Consider the following 22,172-nt stretch of genomic DNA (forward strand, 5'->3'; position numbering starts at 1 on the left):
ATTTTGTCTTGCCTGTTCCCTCTGTCCCTTCCCTTTCCCCATATACACAGGAGACAGCAGAGTTTTTTTCACACCCACATCCTGCTTCTAATTGGCTCTGACCCAGGCAAAGAGTACTAGCCAATCAGAGGCAGAGCAGAGCAATCTGTTTTCTTCTGTTTAGGAAAACATCAGTGAGTGATGAGAAAGATAATGGTGGTGTTATTCTTCATATATCTGAGGCTAAAGTGTTTTAGACCAAGCCTCATCCTCACCTGTTCAAATAGTTTTGACTGGAATGGATTTTAAACCAGTTTAGTTTATTTAAGTCTTTTCTAACTCACTCATTTGTTTATCAGAGCATCAGCCACTTTATTGCTGCGACCTAAAATTATCAATAATTTCTCCTGTTTCTGGGTTATAGTTATTTGAATATGGAATATTCTGCAGTCCCTGCTATAATAAATAAAGAATTTGTGAATTCAGGATGATATTTATTTGTGTGTGCAAATTTTAATTATCAGAGGTTTACTGTGTATATAATGTACTTGGTACATCAGTCTGTATTTTATATCTCATCAGTTTTCTAATGTTAAATAATGTTAAAAGGTGGTTTAACTCCCTATTGTAGTCATTGTCCTGAAGCTCACCGTGTGTACAGTTTTGCAAAACTGCACACAGTTTACCAATCTGTCCACATGGATGTAAATTGACAATCTGTACCCACAGTTTAAAATCCGTCCCCACGGATTGTAAAACTGTGCACACAATTTATTTATTTTTCTCTTCCCAGAACCTAGGGGGGCTCCGTAGAAAAAGTTGCTTGTTTTGGGTTTGTTTTCACCTTCTTATATACTGTCTATGGTTTTCACAGGCCTGGTTGCTTATTTGTCAAGCGAGATCTGGCAACACTGTCTATGGTAATTACCACTGTCTATGGTAATTACCCACCTTAACATGACATCCCCCACCATTTTCATTAGCATAGCATGTAGCATTCATGTCTAAAAAAAAAAGAGGGTTCATTCCTAATTTTTCCCTTTTTGTGTTTGACAAACTGTAGTTCACGTAGTCTCTCTCCGAACCCACTGGGGTTCCTGTGAGGTAACAACACTAAGTGAATGTGTGTGTACACTGTGTACATTGTGTACATACCCAAGTACGTTTGATTTAGGCTACATCTACACTACTACACTGTTGATCCACTGTGATACAGATTTTGTACAGATGAAACTGTTAAATATTCTCCATTAACTATCCTACACTAAAATAAAAACGATTAACATTATATCAACTTCAGTTCGCAGTTTCCAAACCTGAACGATTTATGATTTATGCACAGAACAGCATTCACACCCCTTCTCAGTTTAGTGGATTTACACAGAAGACACAACAGGAAAGGTAAACATCAATTGCACACTTAATAAACTGACCAACATAAATCACTATACCTCACTCACTCTGTCACACACTCCTGTCACACACACTCTCTACCTGCCGTAATCTATTGGAAGCAGATTGTTCAAGATGTTCGGAAGCTTATTATAGTAGGAAGCTTATTATAGTAGGTCCTCCCTGCTCTGAATGAAATGATTCACTTTCTTACAGAATCACAAAACATCTCCTATTTTCCACGTTGTGTCTTTGTGTGTTTTTGCTGACAATAGCCTACTAATCAGTGTCTAGCTTCTTGCTGGCTTTACTCCCTCAGCCTTCTCAGGACATTGGCCATCTTTCTCTTAAACACGATAATGATGATGAAATTTAGAAGGGGACTGCAGGTAGACTGCATAAAAAATTGCATGTTGAAAGAGAGGATAGTTGGGGTGCTGAGATAATCAGCTAGTGTCCTAACTAAATAGGGCTTATGCCAGAGGAGGCCTTGTTTAATAAGGACTTAAAGAGTTTGGACAGGTACACCTGCATGTGTGGGAGAGACAGACAGAAACAGTATGCTGGAGATGACACACAACAAACAAAGAATAAAAAGTAATAATAATTATTATTATATAAACATATTTGTTTCCTATACATTTCTATCATTCAATAAATAGGAAATGTATTGGAAATACAGGTGTTCCTACATTTTGATTTCTCTGTCTTTAAGAGTACACAAAACCTGCCTAAGATGTCTTGTATTTTTAGCATTTAGTCATTTCATTGGGACTGTTATTCTTGTCTGCTTGTAGGGTTTAAGTTAATATAACTGCGCCAAGATGAGCTAGATATGTTATATTTATTTCCAACTTCATTTTTTTCTTTAGTGGATGTTTGCTAATTTGTTTTATTTTTAGCTTTGCTTGTCTTTGTGCATATTTATATAAGACTACGAAAGCTATATACATTTTAATTTAAACATACATATAAATTATTCAATGTTATTTCCATTTGAAATGTGTGTAAAAGACTTGCTAATTGGATGTAATCCTTAAATTGAAAATTAAAGAGTGTATTGAAAAGAAAGAGAGGGTTATGTGGGGTATGATCAGCTGACAAGTTTAGCATAGTCAGATCCCTGCTAACCTTCAGCACTATCTGCTGATGACAGATGGATTGTTTGGATTCAGCCCTCTGCCTTCTCCTCAGGGCTCTCCCTCACTCAGTCCGCTCATCCCACTTACAGGGGGATTATTTTTTACCTGCATTTGAATGTGTCCACTTCTGTTTTCCCCCTTTGTGTGTATTACCTGGGTAAGATTTGTTTGTTTTACTCTCCTTTGTTCCTTAAGGGGATTAACTGGATGAACTGGGAGCTGTGTGCTTTGTTTTGCTTATTGTTTTTCTTTTATTTCTGTTTAGAGAAGTTGGAAGTAGCTCGTTCAGGGAAGCGTTGGACCGAGCGGGAGCTCCATCACTGAACTGAAGAGGGAGAAGACAGGAACATTTGGGAGAAGAGGAGGTAGAAGGAACCATGGGTGTGCAAAAGGAAGACGTGGAAAAGTTCCTCAAGGGGAACCCTGCATTTGCTAAACAGTACTTTGCCAAGAAGATGAGCTCTGCCTCCATATCAAAGGCATCAGGACTCCCAGAGAAACAGATTGACTTCAGCCAGTTCCAGGAGCTCAGTCAGGTAAATATATCTTTATTTCACTACTTGTTTATTACAGTAAAAACAAAAGAGAACCGGTCAAGACTACTGACCACACCTTGCCATGAGTTACCCCACATAAACCTATCCATATACAGTGTAAATTCTGGCAAACTTCTGTACTTATTATGAAGGTCCTAATCTAAAATGGGACTATTTTCTGCTCTGTTTCAAGGTTGAAGAAAGCCAAATCATGTACGACTTGATCAAAGACATGCAGGAGAACATCAACGTGGAAAAGGTGGTCTTCAAGATCCTGAAGAGAATCAGTGCGCTCATCCACGCAGACCGATGCAGCTTGTTTATGTACCGGCAGCGAAACGGCATTGGAGAGCTTGCCACAAGGCTCTTCAATGTCAACACAGAGGCAAAGTTGGAAGACTGTGTGGTGCCACCCGACTCTGAGATTGTTTACCCGCTGGACATGGGAATAGTCGGCCACGTGGCCCTGACCAAGAAGACTGTTAATGTGAAAGATGTCACAGAGGTTAGTGGGGGAAAATGCACCGATAAACAGTAATCCTAAAATTAGAATGATGAAGCTCTACCTGGATGGGCTGCAGATGTTGAGCATATCTGCACTGCTGTCTTTCACAGTTCCATTTATGATACTACCACCAGATGGGGCCACAGCCTTCAATCTTTAACTCCCGCACAACGTGATTTTAACTAATAATTAAATGTTTCTCTTCTTAACAATTTCATCTTAACACAGTAAGCAAGTCTGTTTCTGAACACCATTGTTAGAGGGGCGTAATTAATTCATTATTCATTATGTGACATGCCGACAAGTAAAAATAAGGATTTAAGAGTAAATCTATATCTTAGTGAAAACAAGCTGTAGCAAGACTATGCCATGCCTTCCATGCTGTGGTATGTTTTCCATATACAGTTTTGGGCAATTTTAAAAATTGGGTGAAATCGGATTGGTCTGTGACAATCAAAACTCAGCATGGCTAGCATGTTGCTAAGGTAATACGATGTCCCTTAAAAGTAATCCTTAAAATAGCATGTTGCAGATCGACAAGTGTTGATAGTGCATATTTGAAAAAGGCAATGAGGCTATGGCATCCGTGATAACTGAATTGTGCATCTCCCCATTATAGAATATTAGCTGTTTGAATGCAATATATGCAATCTGGAAGTAATATTCTACGCTCTAACGCAACTTTAATTTGTTAGGTGGTTATTAGTAATGCACTGGCATTAAGGCACTGTATTGGGCAGCCTATATGTAAAACATAGTGTATGTAGCATTAGCACCCACTCCTCTGTTTTATTAAGTAAACAGCTAAACAATATTTTGGTGTGTTATTATTTTTTTTATTCAAAAATTGAATTAGGGTATAAACCCCTTGAGATGAAACATCTCATTTTCAAGGGGGTCGTCAATATTTTCACTGCTGCCTGTTATTGTATCAAACTGAACAGATGTAAAGTGTTGACAATATGTCCTTACTGAATCCATATTTGTTCATGAATTGCATTATACTTTAAACCTGGCTGATGGCTGTAGACAGGTAAAGGAAGAGTTAGTGACCCGTATCGCTATACTTGACCAAGTGAGAGTATAAATCCCTTTGTCAGACATAATCCATTTATTTCCAGATCCCATCAGCCTCTGCTCTAGCTGTGGATTAGACGCCTCTGGCATTTAGTCAGCAGGAATCCAAAACAGATCAAAACTACTTTACTTTACACTGTCTCCATACAAACTAAACTACATACATAATATGTGTTGTGCTCAAATAAATACTGTAGTTTCATGATGAAATCACCTCAAGCAGTGCAGTATAGTGATTGTATGTACTTTTCCAAAGGGATTATTGTCAAGTGATTTGTCATCTGGGTTACTGTTACAATGATGGTCTTGGTTTTAGTCCAAATTGTAATACTTTAGAGGCCTAGAACTACAGTACCTACCTACCACCTGGCATTCAAAAGCAGAGACATTCATTCTACTTCATAAAAGTATTAATTTAAAGGCAATTAATGTAATTATATCATGAAGGTTAGGGACACCATTGACCTCTAATAAATCTACTCATGAATCTACACTCGACAATATACTAAATGAAGGCTATGACTATTGTATCAAGTTAGAGAACGTAACTGCATATGAGCAATAACTGTAATTTTGGACCACATTTCTTCTTCAACTTTTGTTTTTATGTATGCACTACGTAGTAATAGTAATGAAAGCAGGTAATGAAAGTCCTGCAAGTATACTTTATAGATACTCAAAATGTGTATTTTCTGTCTCTTAGAGCCAGCACTTCAGCTCATTTGTCGACGATCTCACAGGATACAAGACCCGGAACATTTTGGCTATGCCCATCCTCAATGGCAAAGACATGGTGGCCGTGATCATGGCTCTAAACAAGACCACAGGACCACATTTCACTGCTGAGGATGAAGATGTGAGTCCCAACCACACTCACACAATCACAGAACACAACACAACACAACACATTCAACAAAAACTATTGTACCAAATCTGTTTCTGCCAGATTTTGATTGTGGCTCTTCTTTAACCTTTTAGACTATCTCAAACTTAGTTGATAGCTCTCAAAGACAACTTCCATCAAGTGTATCACTACAGTTGGGAGGGAATTCCCTCTGGGCTGACTGGTAGATCATTAAGGTCTTTACGAATGGGTGTGTGTGTTCATTATACGTCATTAATCCCAATTAGGAGCAAACTAAGCTTCAAAATGGAAATAAGATCAAGGTGGTCAAGTCAGTTATAGATCTACAGCAGGTTAATGCTTGTATTAACAGCATGTAACTATAGGACAGGGTATGATATCATTATCAAAAATAAATAAAAGTTCAGTACCATATATTATCTGAGTGATGATGCAGAAATCAAGATATTTATATACACTTGAGTAGGAAATGTTCATAAAGATTGTATAAAGATGGATTTTTACATTGTTGTTGTATTTGCCAGGGTTGTTGTCTGCCTGAATATCCTCATCACCTTTTAAATTAACCCATTAAATATATTCAAACGTCTGGCATGATGGCCTTTTAATAAACATGATAAATGCATGTTTGTCTTGTGATGTAAGTCTAATACAAACACATAATGGAAGAAGCAAAGAGAAAAGAAAAAGCACAGTGGAGACAAAATGACGACAAAGCTCCTTTGTTTGTTGGAGATTTGTCAAAGAACAACTGTAAATCTCAGTTTTGTCATAATGCTGAATTATGATTCTGCAGTCCACAGTGAATCAGATTATGCGGTATCCTACATCATCACACATCCCCACATATTGTATTCTGTCATAACGTATCTTGTATGTTACCTAATCAGAAATTTTGTCCAGACACTGTATCATATACTTTTCTTATATGGCTTTCTTTTCACTTGTTTGTCCATTTAGCTTTTCTTAAAGTATCTGAAAATTGCCACTTTGAATTTGAAGATCTACCACCTGAGTTACCTCCACAACTGTGAGACGCGTAAAGGACAGGTGAAGGACCTGCACATATTCTGACAGAAGTCACTCTCAAGAGTTTGGCTTTACACTCTATTCAAATAAAGAACACTGCATGAACTGACTGCTGCATGTGTGTTGTGTTTCCTAGCTGCTGCTGTGGTCTGCCAACAAGGTTTTTGAAGAGCTGACAGACATTGAGCGACAGTTTCACAAAGCCTTGTACACAGTCCGAGCCTACCTCAACTGTGACCGCTACTCTGTCGGTTTACTAGACATGACAAAGGAGAAGGTACCGTGTCTTTCTGTGTCTTTGCCCGTAATATCCCTTTGTGTTGAGGCCATGCATTTGTTACCATGAAGTGCTGATTTTTTTCTCTGAATTGTTGTGTCCATCTTCCTCCAGGAGTTCTTTGATATTTGGCCAGTGTTGATGGGAGATCAGGCACCTTACTCTGGTCCTGTCACTCCTGATGGCAGGGTACATTCTTTTATTTAATGTATCTAACATTATATATTAACACTCTGCTTGGTCTTTTTTTCTGTCCTGTTTTAAACCTAATCTCTGTGTTTTATTTTTCTTCCAGGAGATAATTTTCTACAAAGTGATTGACTATATACTACATGGAAAAGAAGACATCAAAGTAATACCGTAAGTACATTTATTTTTCATTTGAAAGTTTTAGTTTTAGTTTTAGCTTTAGTCTAAATATTTATTCAAAATGGGCTCATGGATTAATATGACAACCAAATACCAAAACATCACCCATAGTTAAAATAGTTTAAAGTAATTTGGGGGAACAGGGCTTGAAGTAAAATGGGTATATTTATGCACCATGTTACTCAATTTAAAAACATTAATAACACATCAGAGAGCAGAGCACAGTTTGGACACAATCTGTGCTCATATCTATTAACTTGTTGTCCTGCCCTTCTGTCACACAGAAATCCGACTCCAGATCATTGGGCCTTGAGTAGCGGCCTTCCTACTTATGTTGCTGAGAGCGGTTTTGTGAGTTATTACTATAAGCTGTTGAATGCGTCAGGAACCAAATAAATGTATTCGCACATCTTCCACCTTGATCAATCTGTGTTATCTCTGCTTCTCAGATTTGTAACATTATGAATGCAGCTGCTGACGAGACGTTCCAGTTCCAGGTAAGAGATGGCTACACTCAGCTGAAAGGTAAAATTCAATTCAATTTTATTTATAGTATCAAATCATAACAAGAGTTATCTCAAGACCCTTTACAAATAGATTAGGCCACACTCTATAATTTACAAAGACCCAACAATTCCAGTAATTCCCCCAAGAGCCAGCATTTAGTGTGACAGTAGAGAGGAAAACTCCCTTTTAGGCAGAAATCTCGAGTGGTGAGGAAAACTTCCTTTTAGGGAGAAACCTCAAACAGACCCAGGCTCTTGGTGGGCGGTGTCTGACGGTGCCGGTTGGGGGTGTGTAACGGTGGCAATTATAGTCACAATAAAGATAATGGAACCATGATTAGAAATAGTAGTTGTAGTAGTTCATGGCGTAGCAGGGCATTGCAGGGCACAGCAGGACGTGGCAGGGTGTATCAGAGCACTGCAGGGCATTATAGGGTATAGCAGGGCACTGCAGGGCTTAGCAGGGCATAGCAGGACATAGCAGGACGTAGCAGGACATAGCAGGGCGTAGCAGGGCATTGCAGGGTGTAGCAGGACATAGCAGGGCGTGGAGCAGGACCACGGCGACAGCTGCAACCATGATTTAGGTGCCACCCTAATCCAAGGAAAACTGCGGGGCAAAAAAACATAAGGACTTCGGGGAATAAGCTCCCCAGAGCTAAGTTAGTCCAGGTATATTCAGAGATGAATCAAATGATTTTGCTTGTTGTTCCAATGTTTTAGACAGAGCCACTCGACAGCAGTGGATGGACCATAAAGAATGTTCTCTCTCTGCCAATCGTCAACAAAAAAGAAGAGATAGTTGGTGTGGCCACTTTTTACAACAGAAAAGATGGAAAGCCTTTTGATGATCAGGATGAGCAGCTCATGGAGGTATATGACCACTGAACTACGTCACGTAATGAAATGCTTTTGTTTTTAAATCATAAACTTTGATTTAGTTCATCTTGGTATGATGTGGTTAAGAAAAGTCTACCAAGCTTTTTTAATTTGGACTTTGTCTGTGAATCCTCCTCTCATTACTACATGACTATTACATATTGTACTGATCCTGATCCCTGTTTCTCAGGCTTTGACCCAGTTCCTGGGCTGGTCAGCTTTGAACACTGACACTTACGACAAGATGAACAAGCTGGAGAATCGTAAAGACATCGCTCAGGACATGGTGCTCTACCATGTCAAATGTCGGGATGATGAGATTCAGAATATCCTGGTCAGTACCGTATCATTTTGTTTTCATTGTTAATTCATTTTAAATATTGGATAATCAGAGAAGTTTTAACTTCATCAAAAATCCCAGTGTGCACTAGCACATTCAAGCTTTTCTAATTCAAACTAGCAACTAGGCAAAAGAAATGGATCAGCATTCATGTTACATACTTTGTTTTCAGTATGACTACCTATAACTACCTCGGTACTTGCTTGTGCTTGCTATTTAGTCAATCCATACTTACAACCTGAGTGTTTTTCTCATCTCTCCCAGAACACCAAAGAAGTCTATGGCCTTGAACCCAGAGAGTGTGAAGAGGAGGAGCTCCTAGCTATTCTGGTAACACTGAAAATCATCTATAATTTACTGTCCACACATTTAATTTGTCCCCTACAGTAGGTAACACCAACTCTTTAAAAGAGGAGGAAGACTTGAGTAATTCCAACACTTCAGTTATGAGAACATCATTTCTCAGTTTTTCTTATATTCAAGCAGAACTGCCACTGACATGAATGGGCTGTGTACTCTTTTTTATCTTACACTGCTTTTTCTCTCATTTCTTCTTAGAAAAAAGATCTACCTCCACTTATTAAGAAGTTTGAGATCTACGAGTTCCACTTTTCGGATTTTAACTGCACAGAGATGGAATTGGTGAAGTGCGGCATCCAGATGTACTATGAGGTTGGGGTGGTCAAGAAGTTCCAGATCCCTCAAGAGGTGATCTACACACTCATACAACATTACTATATATTATTTTTTTATAAAGCACTTTGTGATTAGTCTTTATGATTAAGCAATTCTCTCCTCTCAGGTGCTGGTTCGGTTCATGTACTCGGTCAATAAAGGCTACAGAAAGATCACCTACCACAACTGGCGTCATGGGTTTAACGTGGGACAGACCATGTTCACACTCTTAACGGTGCTTTTCATTTTTACTCTACTTACAATTGAAGCTATTTCGATTTTTGTAAGCACCATCATGTTGGTTCTGCAAAATGTTCTTTGTTTGACCACTTTGTGTGTGTCTCTGCATTCTCAGACGGGAATGCTGAAACGGTACTACACAGACTTGGAGGTAATGGCCATGATAACTGCAGGCTTCCTGCATGATATTGATCACAGAGGGACCAACAACTTGTACCAAGTCAAGTAAGTGCTGTTGGGAACTATACAAAAAAAATAACCCCACCTACACTTTGCAAAACTATATCCATAGCATGGCATACAGAAAACCAGCCGCCTTCAGAGAGGCACAATCATAACACTGCTGTGTCTTAGTGCCATACTACTGCTAAATAATCATTGTATGTTGTAGGTGCACACATACCACCTTCTATCTAAATGTATATGGTTCAAGGTCCAGCTTTATTGTCATTATACATATATATATATATGTCAGACTACACACATAGAACATGTATAAACATGTCAAATAGTCCATCCATCCATCCATCTTCGTCCGCTTATCCGGTGTCGGGTCGCGGGGGGAGCAGCTCCAGCAGGGGACCCCAAACTTCCCTTTCCCGAGCAACATTAACCAGCTCCGACTGGGGATCGAGGCGTTCCCAGGCCAGGTTGGAGATATAATCCCTCCACCTAGTCCTGGGTCTTCCCCGAGGCCTCCTCCCAGCTGGACGTGCCTGGAACACCTCCCTAGGGAGGTGCCCAGGGGGCATCCTTACCAGATGCCCGAACCACCTCAACTGGCTCCTTTCGACGCAAAGGAGCAGCGGCTCTACTCCGAGCTCCTCACGGATGACTGAGCTTCTCACCCTATCTCTAAGGGAGACGCCAGCCACCCTCCTGAGGAAACCCATTTCAGCCGCTTGTACCCTGGATCTCGTTCTTTCGGTCATGACCCAGCCTTCATGACCATAGGTGAGGGTAGGAACGAAAACTGACCGGTAGATCGAGAGCTTTGCCTTCTGGCTCAGCTCTCTTTTCGTCACAACGGTGCGATAGATTGAATGCAATACCGCACCCGCTGCGCCGATTCTCCGACCAATCTCCCGCTCCATTGTCCCCTCACTCGCGAACAAAACCCCAAGGTATTTGAACTCCTCACTTGGGGTAAGGACTCATTCCCTACCTGGAGAAGGCATTCCATCGGTTTCCTGCTGAGAACCATGGCCTCAGATTTAGAGGTGCTGATCCTCATCCCATCCCGCTTCACACTCGGTTGCAAACCGATCCTGTGAGTGCTGAAGGTCGCAGGCCGATGATGCCATTAGGACCACATCATCTGCAAAGAGCAGCGATGAGATCCCCAGCCCACCGAACTGCAACCCCTCCCCACCCCGACTACGCCTCGATATCCTGTCCATAAATATTACAAACAGGATTGGTGACAAAGCGCAGCCCTGGCGGTGGCCAACCCTCACCTGAAACGAGTCCGACTTACTACCGAGAACCCGGACACAGCTCTCACTTTGGTCATACAGAGATTGGATGGCCCTGAGTAGAGACCCCCTCACCCCATACTCCCGCAGCACCTTCCACAGTATCTCCCGGGGGACCCGGTCATACGCCTTCTCCAAATCCACAAAACACATGTAGACCGGTTGGGCATACTCCCAGGCTCCCTCCAGGATCCTTGCGAGTGAAGAGCTGGTCCGTTGTTCCACGACCAGGACGGAATCCGCATTGTTCCTCCTCAACCCAAGGTTCGACTATCGGCCGAACCCTCCTTTCCAGCACCTTGGAGTAGACTTTACCAGGGAGGCTGAGAAGTGTGATACCCCTATAATTGGCACACACCCTCTGGTCCCCCTTTTAAAAAGGGGAACCACCACCCCAGTCTGCCACTCCTTTGGCACCGTCCCAGACTTCCACGCAATGTTGAAGAGGCGTGTCAACCAGGACAGCCCCTCCACACCCAGAGCCTTGAGCATTTCTGGACGGATCTCATCAATCCCCGGGGCTTTGCCACTGTGGAGTTGTTTGACTACATCAGTGACTTCCGCCTGGGAAATCGACGACAATCCCCCGTTATCCTCCAGCTCTGCCTCTAACATAGAGGGCGTATTAGTCGGATTCAGGAGTTCTTCAAAGTGCTCCTTCCACCGCCCTATTACCTCCTCAGTTGAGGTCAACAGTGTCCCATCCTTACTGTACACAGCGTGGATGGTTCCCCGCTTCCCTGACCACCGGTGTCCACCACGGTGTTCGTGGGTTACCGCCCCTTGAGGCACCTAAGACCCTAAGACCACAGCTCCTCACCGCAGCTTCAGCAATGGAAACTTTGAACATTGTCCACTCGGGTTCAATGCCCCCAGCCTCCACAGGGATGCACGAAAAGCTCCACCGGAGGTGTGAGTTGAAAGTCTGTCGGACAGGGGCCTCCTCCAGACGTTCCCAATTTACCCGCACTACACGTTTGGGCTTACCAGGTCTGTCCAGAGTCTTCCCCCACCCCCTGACACAACTCACCACCAGATGGTGATCGGTTGACAGCTCTGCCCCTCTCTTTACCCGAGTGTCCAAAACATACGGCCTCAGATCAAATGAAACTATTATGAAATCGATCATTGACCTTCGGCCTAGGGTGCTCTGGTACCAGGTACACTTATGAGCATCCCTATGTTCGAACATGGTGTTCGTTATAGACAATCCATGACTAGCACAGAAGTCCAACAACAAACAACCACTCTGGTTTAGATCAGGGAGGCCGTTCCTCCCAATCACGCCTCTCCAGGTGTCTCCATCATTGCCCACGTGTGCGTTGAAGTCCCCCAGCAGAACAATGGAGTCCCCCACTGGAGCCCCATACAGGACTCCAGTCAAGGTCTCCAAGAAGGCCGAATACTCCGAACTCCTATTTGGTGCATATGCACAAACAACAGTCAGAGTTTTCCCCCCCACAACCCGCAGGCGTAGGGAGGCGACCCTCTCGTCCACCGGGGTAAACTCCAACACAGCGGCGCTCAGCCGGGGGCTTGTGAGTATCCCCACACCCGCCCGGCGCCTCACACCCTGGGCAACTCCGGAGAAGAAAAGAGTCCAACCCCTATCCAGGAGTATGGTTCCAGAACCAAGACTGTGCGTAGAGGTAAGCCCCAGCAGATCTAACCGGTAGCGCTCCACCTCCCGCACCAGTTCCGGCTCCTTCCCCCACAGAGAGGTGACGTTCCACGTCCCCAGAGCCAGCGTCTGCCGCCCGGGTCTGGTCCGTCGAGGCCCCTGACCTTCACTGCCACCCATGTGGCATCGCACCCGACCCCAACGGTTCCTCCCACAGGTGGTGGGCCCATGGGCTGGAGAGATGGGAGCCACGTAGCTTGTTCGGGCTGTGCCCGGCCGGGCTCCGTGGCAAACCCGGCCACCAGGCGCTCGCCGACGAGCCCGCCGTCTGGGCTTGGCTCCAGACGGGGGCCCCGGGCTTCCTCCGGGCAGGGTCACTCCATCTCTACCTTGCTTATTCATTGGGGTTTTTGAACAAGCATGTCAAATAGTCTAAATTATAATAGAATTAAAATAAAATAAAACAAAGTGTAATAAACAAAGAAAACTTTTATATTTACAATGAAGATGCAGTTATGTGTATATACATACATAAATAGTCTATACTAATGATGCATTCATGTCCTCACATGTAGCTCAGAAAAAATCTCTTTCTATGTTAGTCATTAGTTAGTAATTTTTCAATATCTTTTCAAAGCTTTTTAATGCATCTTAAGCCATTTTATTTCAAGCAAGTTTCAAGTCTTGCAAAGTTCAATATATTTTATGGCTATGTGGAAGGCAACTGGGTTGTCAATCTTAAATGATGGGATGACTTTGTTTTGACGATTTGTAGGAATTGGGCCAATACATGCTATCACTTTGGTATAATCCTTTAAACAACCCATACAGTCTGCCATATGCCTATACTGAAGCCTTATACTCAGAGGTGTATAAAGTACTAGAGACCCATACTTGAGTAAAAGTACAAGTGCTCTATCAAAAAAGTGACTTGAGTAGAAGTTAAAGTGCTCTTTAAGCACCCCACTTAAGTGGAAGTACTAAAGTATTCAACATTTTTTGTACTTAAGCAAGTAGTTTATTTTCAAATGTACTACTCAAGTACTAAAAGTAAAAGTATTGTGTTATGTAGTTATTAAAAAAAGAATATCATATTACTTGGTATTAAGGCAGTCACAAGCTGTACATTGCTGGATATGAAGGAAGTTTCTGAAATAAACCCCAAAAGGTACATTAATGTCACAGCTGTTATAATTACTGTTATCTGATATAACAGTGGGTTATTAATCACTTATTAACAAATACTGAAATAAAATATGTGATGTACAAGAAAGTTAGCAAGTTAGCAAAATACAGATAAACTAGCAGGTTGACATCACAGGGTAAACATTCAGTACTCAGACTGAAACAACTCAGAAATAGATTACTCTGCTGCAACAATAACTAAATAGAAAGAGTACAAACTTACATTGCCTCTGATTATTGAACAGGTGAAACGATTTCTTAGCATATGTAACTAAAGTAGCTGTAACTACACACACTGTAACCTACACAGTCTCCGTAGCGTGAGGAATTCACAACAGTAACGAGTAACGATGCAGCACATAAAAAATGTATCGGAGTAAAAGTATTAAACTAATCGAAAATATGTACTCAAGTAAAAGTGGAAGTAGGAGAAAAAAATAATACTCCAGTAGAGTACAGATACAGCCTTTTAGTACTTAAGTAGAGTAGTGAAGTAGTTCTACTTTGTTACTATACAGCTCTGCTTATACTTGAAACTGATAGTGACAGTTGTTGGTATCGTCTTCAATTCTGTTATGTCATATCTAAGGAATTTGTATTTATGCCGACAGATCTGGCAACCCGTTGGCCAAGCTACATGGCTCATCCATTTTGGAACGACACCATCTAGAGTTTGGAAAGTTCCTCTTAGCTGACGAGGTGAGAAGGAAGAAATGAACTAGAGAATAACTTCACCTTACTTATACTGTGGAGGATGTGACGAGGAAGGTATTTCAGCAGTCACTAACTGCCCATCTCTCTCATCTCATCTGCAGTCACTGAATATCTACCAGAACCTTAACAGGCGACAGGTAGAACATGTGATTCATCTCATGGACATCGCTATCATCGCCACTGACCTGGCTCTTTATTTCAAGTCAGCACAATCTCTAACTCTACTTGTTTATTCCCTTGTGTTGCTTGTTCTCTGAAACGTTACACTGTAAAAATACATAATGATAAATAGTTAATTAGCTCCTCTCCTCGTACCCTGACAGGAAAAGAACCATGTTCCAGAAGATTGTGGACCTTTCACACACATATGAGGATGAAAAGAAGTGGGTGGACTTCATGTCTCTAGAAACAACCAGAAAAGAAATCGTCATGTGAGTACAACAAGCATGTACGTAGTTCTTTGTTGTTGTTCTTTCTCTGATCCTTTACTGTAAATCTTTTCTATTTCAGGGCCATGATGATGACCGCATGTGACTTGTCAGCTATCACCAAGCCTTGGGAGGTGCAGAGCAAGGTGAGAAGCACACAAATCTAATAAATGTGCATTATAATAAGTGTTTGTGATCTGCTTTTTCAACAGATGAGTGTGTATCTGTGTATCTTTCAGGTTGCCTTGTCTGTAGCAGCAGAGTTTTGGGAGCAGGGTGACCTGGAGAGGACAGTTCTGGAGCAACAACCTATTGTGAGTTTACAAATGTTATAGTGAATATCTGTTTATTTTTATCCATGTGGAAATGTGCATATGTGCAGCACATATAGGCACATACTGTAATAGACTAAATGAAAATGAAAACAGTGTAGGCTATCTTTGGTGTGGTCTGCCAATTATTTTCTTGATGAATCGTTTAGTGTATGAAATGTCAGTAAATAGTGATGTATACTTCTATGGGACAAACAGTTCAAAACTCAAAAATATTTCTTATAAAATTATATAAAACAGATGCTCACACTGGAAAAGTTGGAGCCTGATTATTTTGGCTATTTTTGCTTTAAGAAATACTAAAATGAGAAAATAAATTATTAAAGTAAATGCTGATTAATTTCCTATAATATGAAATATATGTTTTGTAGTATATTCGCTTGTTGTGTTGCTGTTAACTAGTAATTTTGGACTATCCAGTGGCGACATGTGCAGCAGCAAGGGGTGTGCCACTGATACATCTGTTGTGGGTCAGTAAATACAGAACCCAATAAATTATTAAATCTTTAACCAACCTACAGCTTCACAGATATCATGTGTTGATTGAGCCCTGATTGAAGTGACTCCATAATTTCCGACATTGTGCTCATTAGGCTTCCTAACACAGCTATGTTAAAAACATCAACTCGCCAGAAGAAAATGTGAATGAAACCAGGAGAAAATGGTTGATGTCAGGCAGGTGTTTAGTAACAAGAAACTACTCCCTGTTGCTGTTAGTATTGATTTCGGGGATGCCAACATGATGTTTTTGAGTGCCTCAAACCCTTTCTGCCTGCCCACCAGCCCATGATGGACAGGAACCATGCACCAGAACTTCCAAAGCTACAGTGTGGTTTCATTGACTTTGTCTGCACGTTTGTCTACAAGGTAATGTTTAATGTTGCTTTTTGACAGATGAATTACACACTACATGGTCCTTTTCAGTTTACCTAAAGCAAATCATTTATATAGATTTGTATATATTTGGAGGTTTTCTGCAGGTCTGACAAAATAAAAGCTATCTGCTGACTTATTTTCATTGGAGCATCAACTAGTGAACCAACCACTAACCTAATCTTTTATCCTATTTTTGTTTTTTGTTTCCTCTCAGGAGTTTTCTCGCTTCCACCCACAAATCCAGCCCATGCTGGACGGCATCCTAAATAACAGGAGGGAGTGGAATGCTAAAAAAGAAGAGTACGAGGCTACACTCAAAGCCCTAGAGGAGGAGAAGGCTGCTAAAGAGGCAGCCAAAGCCAGTAAAGGTGCAGTGATTCTTTTGACTTATTGCACAACTGTGAAATGTATTCGAACTGCTGCAATGGTGTTTGCTCAATCTTATACTTATTTCATGTGTCATTGCATGCCATTTTGTACCAGCTGATGGCCTTTTTTTAAGTGTGATTCTATGTGGAGTACCTGGAACACTGAACCTAAAAAGTTATTGGGTTAGCCAAAACGCAAAAACAAGCCTAATTACTATACAGAATGTTGAAGAAATATATTGACTCTTTTCTGTGATGTCTTTGTCTTACCAGCTCCTGCAAACAACAGTGGCTCCAAGACCTGCTCTATGTGCTAAAAGGTCGAAAAGCTGTGGAAGTGCAGACAACTTTAGAATTACCTGAGCACCACAGCCAGCCAGTCCGTCTCACCGCCAAGGAAGAAAATGCAATTAAGTCAGGAAGACAGAAGTGTGAGTAAATGCACAGCGCCGTAGTATTTCTTCAAAAGAACTGGTTCCGATCAGAAATGAAAAACTTAAACAAGGAAGAAGAGCAATGTTTCATCCAGGTGAGGCAAAATATGAATTCAGAACAAGGCAGGATACTCCCACATCTTGACAAAAATCTAATCTCTGAGGAACAACAGAAACAGACGTGCGCATACGTGCATGATTGTTGGACAAACATACATTTATTTTGACCGTTTCTTTAATGTAAATAACACAGCAAAAATGAGAGGATACAACTTGTACATACATCTGTGTAGTAAAGTGATACCCATGTACAGGATGTAATAATTATTTGCTGCAAAGCCCAGGTCACCGTAGATTGGATATCATGTTTGGAGCTCTGTTTTCAAACATAATGCATATTGTACATTAATGTAATATTCATTTAGTGCTTCAGAATGTAAATCTAGAAAATCAGTAGATAGAACTATACAGTGAATTACTGTATATATATTACTGTATATAAATGATCAATATTTCAAATTGATCATTTCATGTTCACTCCTTCCAGTCACTTACCATTTACAAATGAGAGTTTGTTTACCTTGATTACAGAGCCAAAGGTAGATGGCAAGCTAAAGACTGCTACAGTAAAAGATGCATAGTTGTGAAAAAGTATGAATATTCAAGGCAATGGCTTAGAAATGTAGCTTTACTGTCTGCAGACAAGCCTGTAGTTGCTTACTCATGATGCCTTCATACTGTACATACATCTGAGTAGCTGAGAATGTAAATAAGAGCATTTTAAAACTCTGGAAATTAGTTGGTTCCAGATCAGATTAACTTTACTATGATCTGACTAATTGGACCTCAATGGTAATTCCAACATTTGTTTAGCATGATATGGTAGCAGGAGCAACCATCTTTGTCCAACTTTAGCAAAAAGTTACCACTCATTAATTCTCTGCAATGGACCCAGCCTAAAGAGGAGCAGGGGTCAGCCCGGGCACACCAACTGAGGACTAACTTCAGTTCTGAGGCTTGTGTCTTGTTCGAAAGCAATGATAGTATTCATAATAGCTGACAATGATGTGTTTTGATGTGAGAGGAAACGGAACACACACATGGAGAACATGCAAACTGCACACAAAAAAGATCAGGTCAATGATCTGGTGATACAGGACTATTGTGAGGCAACCGTGCAAACCACTAGTCTATCAGGCATCTGCAATAACAAATTCTGCAGACAGAGCTGTTTGAGACAAAACAACAGCTTCTTGTAATGACTTGTACATACGTCCTTCCTCCCTGTAAATATAAAAAAAATATATATTTTTCTAGTTGAAATATAGATGCTTATTTTCTGTAGTGTGATTTGTAACCACCGGCAAATGAGTCATCAATTAATTTGTTATCCCCTTAAATGATTGAAATTTGTTTTTTTTAAATCATGCTTGCCTCCATTTATTCATTTACAAGTATTCCACATATAGAATAGAAAGTGGATGTATCAGAGAAACCATGCAATATTAGGCAATAACTGCCCTAACCCATAACGATTTTTAAATAGACTACAATTTACTTCATGGTCAGTATTTTAAAGCTTGCCTCATTTGCTCCATGTGTACAATGATGATCCAAATAAAGCAATGTATTTTTATGAGGTAATTGAGTGAATTAATTGCCTACCTTACTGAAACTTGCTTACAAACTAAAATGACTTGATACTAATTACTGTAACTCCAAAAAAAAAAACTAATTTAATTTAGTTTGAGTTTCATGTAGCAACATCACAATTATAATGCAATAGCATGTACTATATAATGCTATGAGATAATGTAGAGTACATAATGAAGGTTACAATATTACACAACACACATGAGTATTGAGGAAACACGTCTGTCCACACTGCACTTTCTACTACTGGTCCCTGACCCCAATCCTGGGATTGCTGCTAAACTAGTCGAGGATTACAACCATGCATGCTCTTTCCCCAGGCTAATCTCCTACTGGAGGACACACGGACACACACACACACACACACACACAAACACACTTCTGTATTACATGCAACTCACTAACTACACCTGAAGTAAAAACATGAATTGTTTTAAAGAAGACCACCTTGATTACATTATATTAACCAGTTTGATTTGCTATTTTAGTATGAAGATAAACCCAAAGTAAAAAAAAAACACAAATAACTGATTAATACATGAAAAATATGTTTTGTTTTTATTGAGTTTGGAACATAACTGCACAGGTCCAGAAACTGTTCATTTGAGGATGGTGTCAGAGTTGGCTGCAGAAAGGAGAGAGAAAAGTTGAAATGTTGAAATGTGGGATGCCTCATTTGAATAAAACAATAAAAGTAATGTTTGTGTGACAGTTAAACAGAAGGAACCAAGAGTGTGGTCCTGTTTTACCTTCAGACAGTTGTTTGTAGATGCGCTCCTGCTCCTCTCTAGCCTTCTTCTCCACTTCCTCAACCCTCTTTTCCTCCTCAGCAATGGGCTTTAGGTAATCTGAACAAGAAAAACAACACAACCAATCATTATTTCAAAACAAACCTGGAACATGTATTGTAGCTTTACGCAGTGTGCAAAATATCCTAATGACAGAGGAGTCCAGCATGGAATATAGAAGCTTCATACTTTATATACTTTAAAGATCAGAGTAGGTCTATGTCAGACAGATGGATTTTGTTATTATTTTTACTAGTTATACAAGGAGTTTTTAATGTATGTTAATGTATTTATTTGGATAAGATTTTTTTTTATATAGTTCACCTGGGCTGGCACTGGTTTGTGTTTTTTGTAATAAATAAAACTATTAAAAACATGTATATGAAAGGAACTTTACTAGTCCCTCCCTTCTGTCTGACGGTTGCCCTTGGAGTTTGGACAATGACAAACACTACTGGCGCATGCGCAGACATTACCAGACTTACCGAACCTCTGTTTGCCATAGAACACGCCTAGCAGCAGAGCAGACCACCTGGCCGTCTGAAATAAGTGATTCAAACGTGTTAACTAGTGAAGCAACTTTTACTAACCAGCTAACCTAACTAAGTAAGACATGTCAGCAAAACAGCTATAGATAGTTCATTTCTTTAACAATATTTAAGAACTCCAATGCATCTCATGTGACTCACTTTAAAACAGTATTATTAGCTGAGAGATCACCTTTCTGACTTTTTGTTACGGTTCTGTCTTTACCAATAACGTTACCCAGAGTGTGGTCACCGTTTACAAAAATAACGCTAAGTTAACGTGATGGGGGAAAAGATTAGCTACTTATTCTATGACCCTTCTGGATAACGTAACGTTAGTTGGTGATTGAAATGACACACTGCAATCACTGCAGCTCTACAAGTAGCTAGTCACGTTAATGATAATCACGAACTTTGCATTAGACAGACGCAGAAGTTCCAGGTTGTAAGTTAAAGCTGTTGTTAAATGTTCACCTGAACAGCCTGTCAATGTCATCGCTAGCAAACATTAGCTAACATGCTACTATAGCAACTGACATTAACGGCCAGTCCACCGATAGCTGCACATATAAAAAAATGTAAGCTTTCGTTTCAAATGAATAAGTTCACTTTAAATGTAATAAATGACAATATTCAGGTCAAATAATATGTGTTATTAATATTAGCTAACGTTACCTTGATGAGCGGCGACACTGCGACAGGAGGTACCATGGTGAAGCGAGGGAGTGACTTCCGGTCCGTGTCCGGGGGCCGGGCGGAAGTCTTTCTTTTTCCCTTCTTTTCTTTATTTAACTAATCAATTCATGGATGTAAGTTAAAACCACCGGAGCTGCATATTAGCCAAACGTAATTTTTACGAAATATATATTATTTTCAGTGCTTTTAATTTTCTTTTTTCTTTTTAACTCCAAACAATGGACTAAACTTTAGTCACTAAAGCAACAGACAAGCCAGTGTCAGAGTGGACTCACCCGCTTCACAAGGTAATGATGCCTAAACAGAATTAGCAAAGAAATGCACAATGAGCTAAATAAATACATCGTTACTCAAACATGAACATTTATCATATTAATTTAAAGTGATAAAAACTAATTTAGTTTGGCCAGTTATACATGTGTTTCTCAGATATGGGCAATATTGCAAATGCAAGAAAGTACAAAATTCCTGTTCAATTCAGCATCTCATTAATTAGTTATGAGATACTTTTATACAGTTCTTGTATGAAAGCCATGCAGGTGTAATACTAGAAAACGGTGGAAACAATCCTGTGCATTTTTTAGGGCCTATGAATCATTTAGCCTAGAATTTTCACAAATTATTGGCACCCCTGAATTCATTCATGTGATGTTTACAGTAGCCATATGTCACTGATGTGGTCTTAATTTTGTTTTGCCAGTCAAGGGGCTTCCACCTCAACTGCGGCACCACCTCCATTTTAGTAAAACCGTGGACACAACTAAACATCCAACCAAATATTATTTTTTAATTAATGATCTGCTGATTATTTTCTCAATAAATCAAGACATTTTTACAAAAAATGTCCATCACAGTTTCCTGTATTCACATTTCTTGTTTTGTCCGTCCAATAGTCGAAAACCGAAAAAAAAACTATTCAGTTTCCAATGATATGAAAACATGGAAAAGCAGGAAAATAACTCACATAAAATCGTTTGCATTTTTGCTTGAAAAGTGACTGAACCGATTATTTGATTATTATTATTGTTGCTGATTTATTTTCTGTTGATCGAGCATAAGTAATCAACTAATTGTTTAAGCTCTTCATGTAAATTGAAACTTAGTAAGTTTGGATAGCTATACCATAAGACTATCTAATATCTGTAGTGTTGTATCAATAACCTAATTGACTCCTACTTGAAGTGTGAAGTTTGTTTATCGGTGTTTTAAGCCCGCAACGTCTCCTTCCAGGCACCGCTGCCTGGAAGGCACTAGGGTTAATGTT

At 40.2% G+C, this 22,172-nt stretch overlaps 1 protein-coding gene across 1 annotated transcript; it reads left to right on the plus strand.

Moving 5' to 3' along the window:
- Positions 1-2,890: 2,890 nt before the first annotated feature.
- Positions 2,891-17,851, plus strand: pde6b (phosphodiesterase 6B, cGMP-specific, rod, beta). The gene is made up of 23 exons (XM_028602232.1): positions 2,891-3,049; positions 3,243-3,554; positions 5,335-5,487; positions 6,457-6,546; positions 6,662-6,802; positions 6,917-6,991; positions 7,098-7,162; positions 7,456-7,522; positions 7,621-7,668; positions 8,401-8,550; positions 8,747-8,890; positions 9,161-9,226; positions 9,455-9,604; positions 9,699-9,806; positions 9,927-10,036; positions 14,704-14,791; positions 14,908-15,008; positions 15,130-15,237; positions 15,317-15,380; positions 15,474-15,548; positions 16,350-16,433; positions 16,657-16,810; positions 17,084-17,851. The coding sequence occupies exons 1-23, from the start codon at positions 2,891-2,893 to the stop codon at positions 17,125-17,127; spliced, it is 2,556 nt and encodes an 851-aa protein (XP_028458033.1). The 3' UTR covers positions 17,128-17,851.
- Positions 17,852-22,172: the final 4,321 nt, after the last annotated feature.

Source organism: Perca flavescens, chromosome 16 (genome assembly GCF_004354835.1).
Source record: "Perca flavescens isolate YP-PL-M2 chromosome 16, PFLA_1.0, whole genome shotgun sequence".
Taxonomy (NCBI): Eukaryota; Metazoa; Chordata; class Actinopteri; order Perciformes; family Percidae; genus Perca; species Perca flavescens.

Bases quoted from the DNA above. Each gene is read 5' to 3' on its own strand.
- pde6b (XM_028602232.1), top strand. From the start codon at position 2,891: ATGGGTGTGCAAAAGGAAGACGTGGAAAAGTTCCTCAAGGGGAACCCT. The intron at 15,549-16,349 runs GTGAGTTTACAA...CCTGCCCACCAG, and splicing joins TTCTGGAGCAACAACCTATT to CCCATGATGGACAGGAACCA. The intron at 16,811-17,083 runs GTGCAGTGATTC...TTGTCTTACCAG, and splicing joins GGCAGCCAAAGCCAGTAAAG to CTCCTGCAAACAACAGTGGC.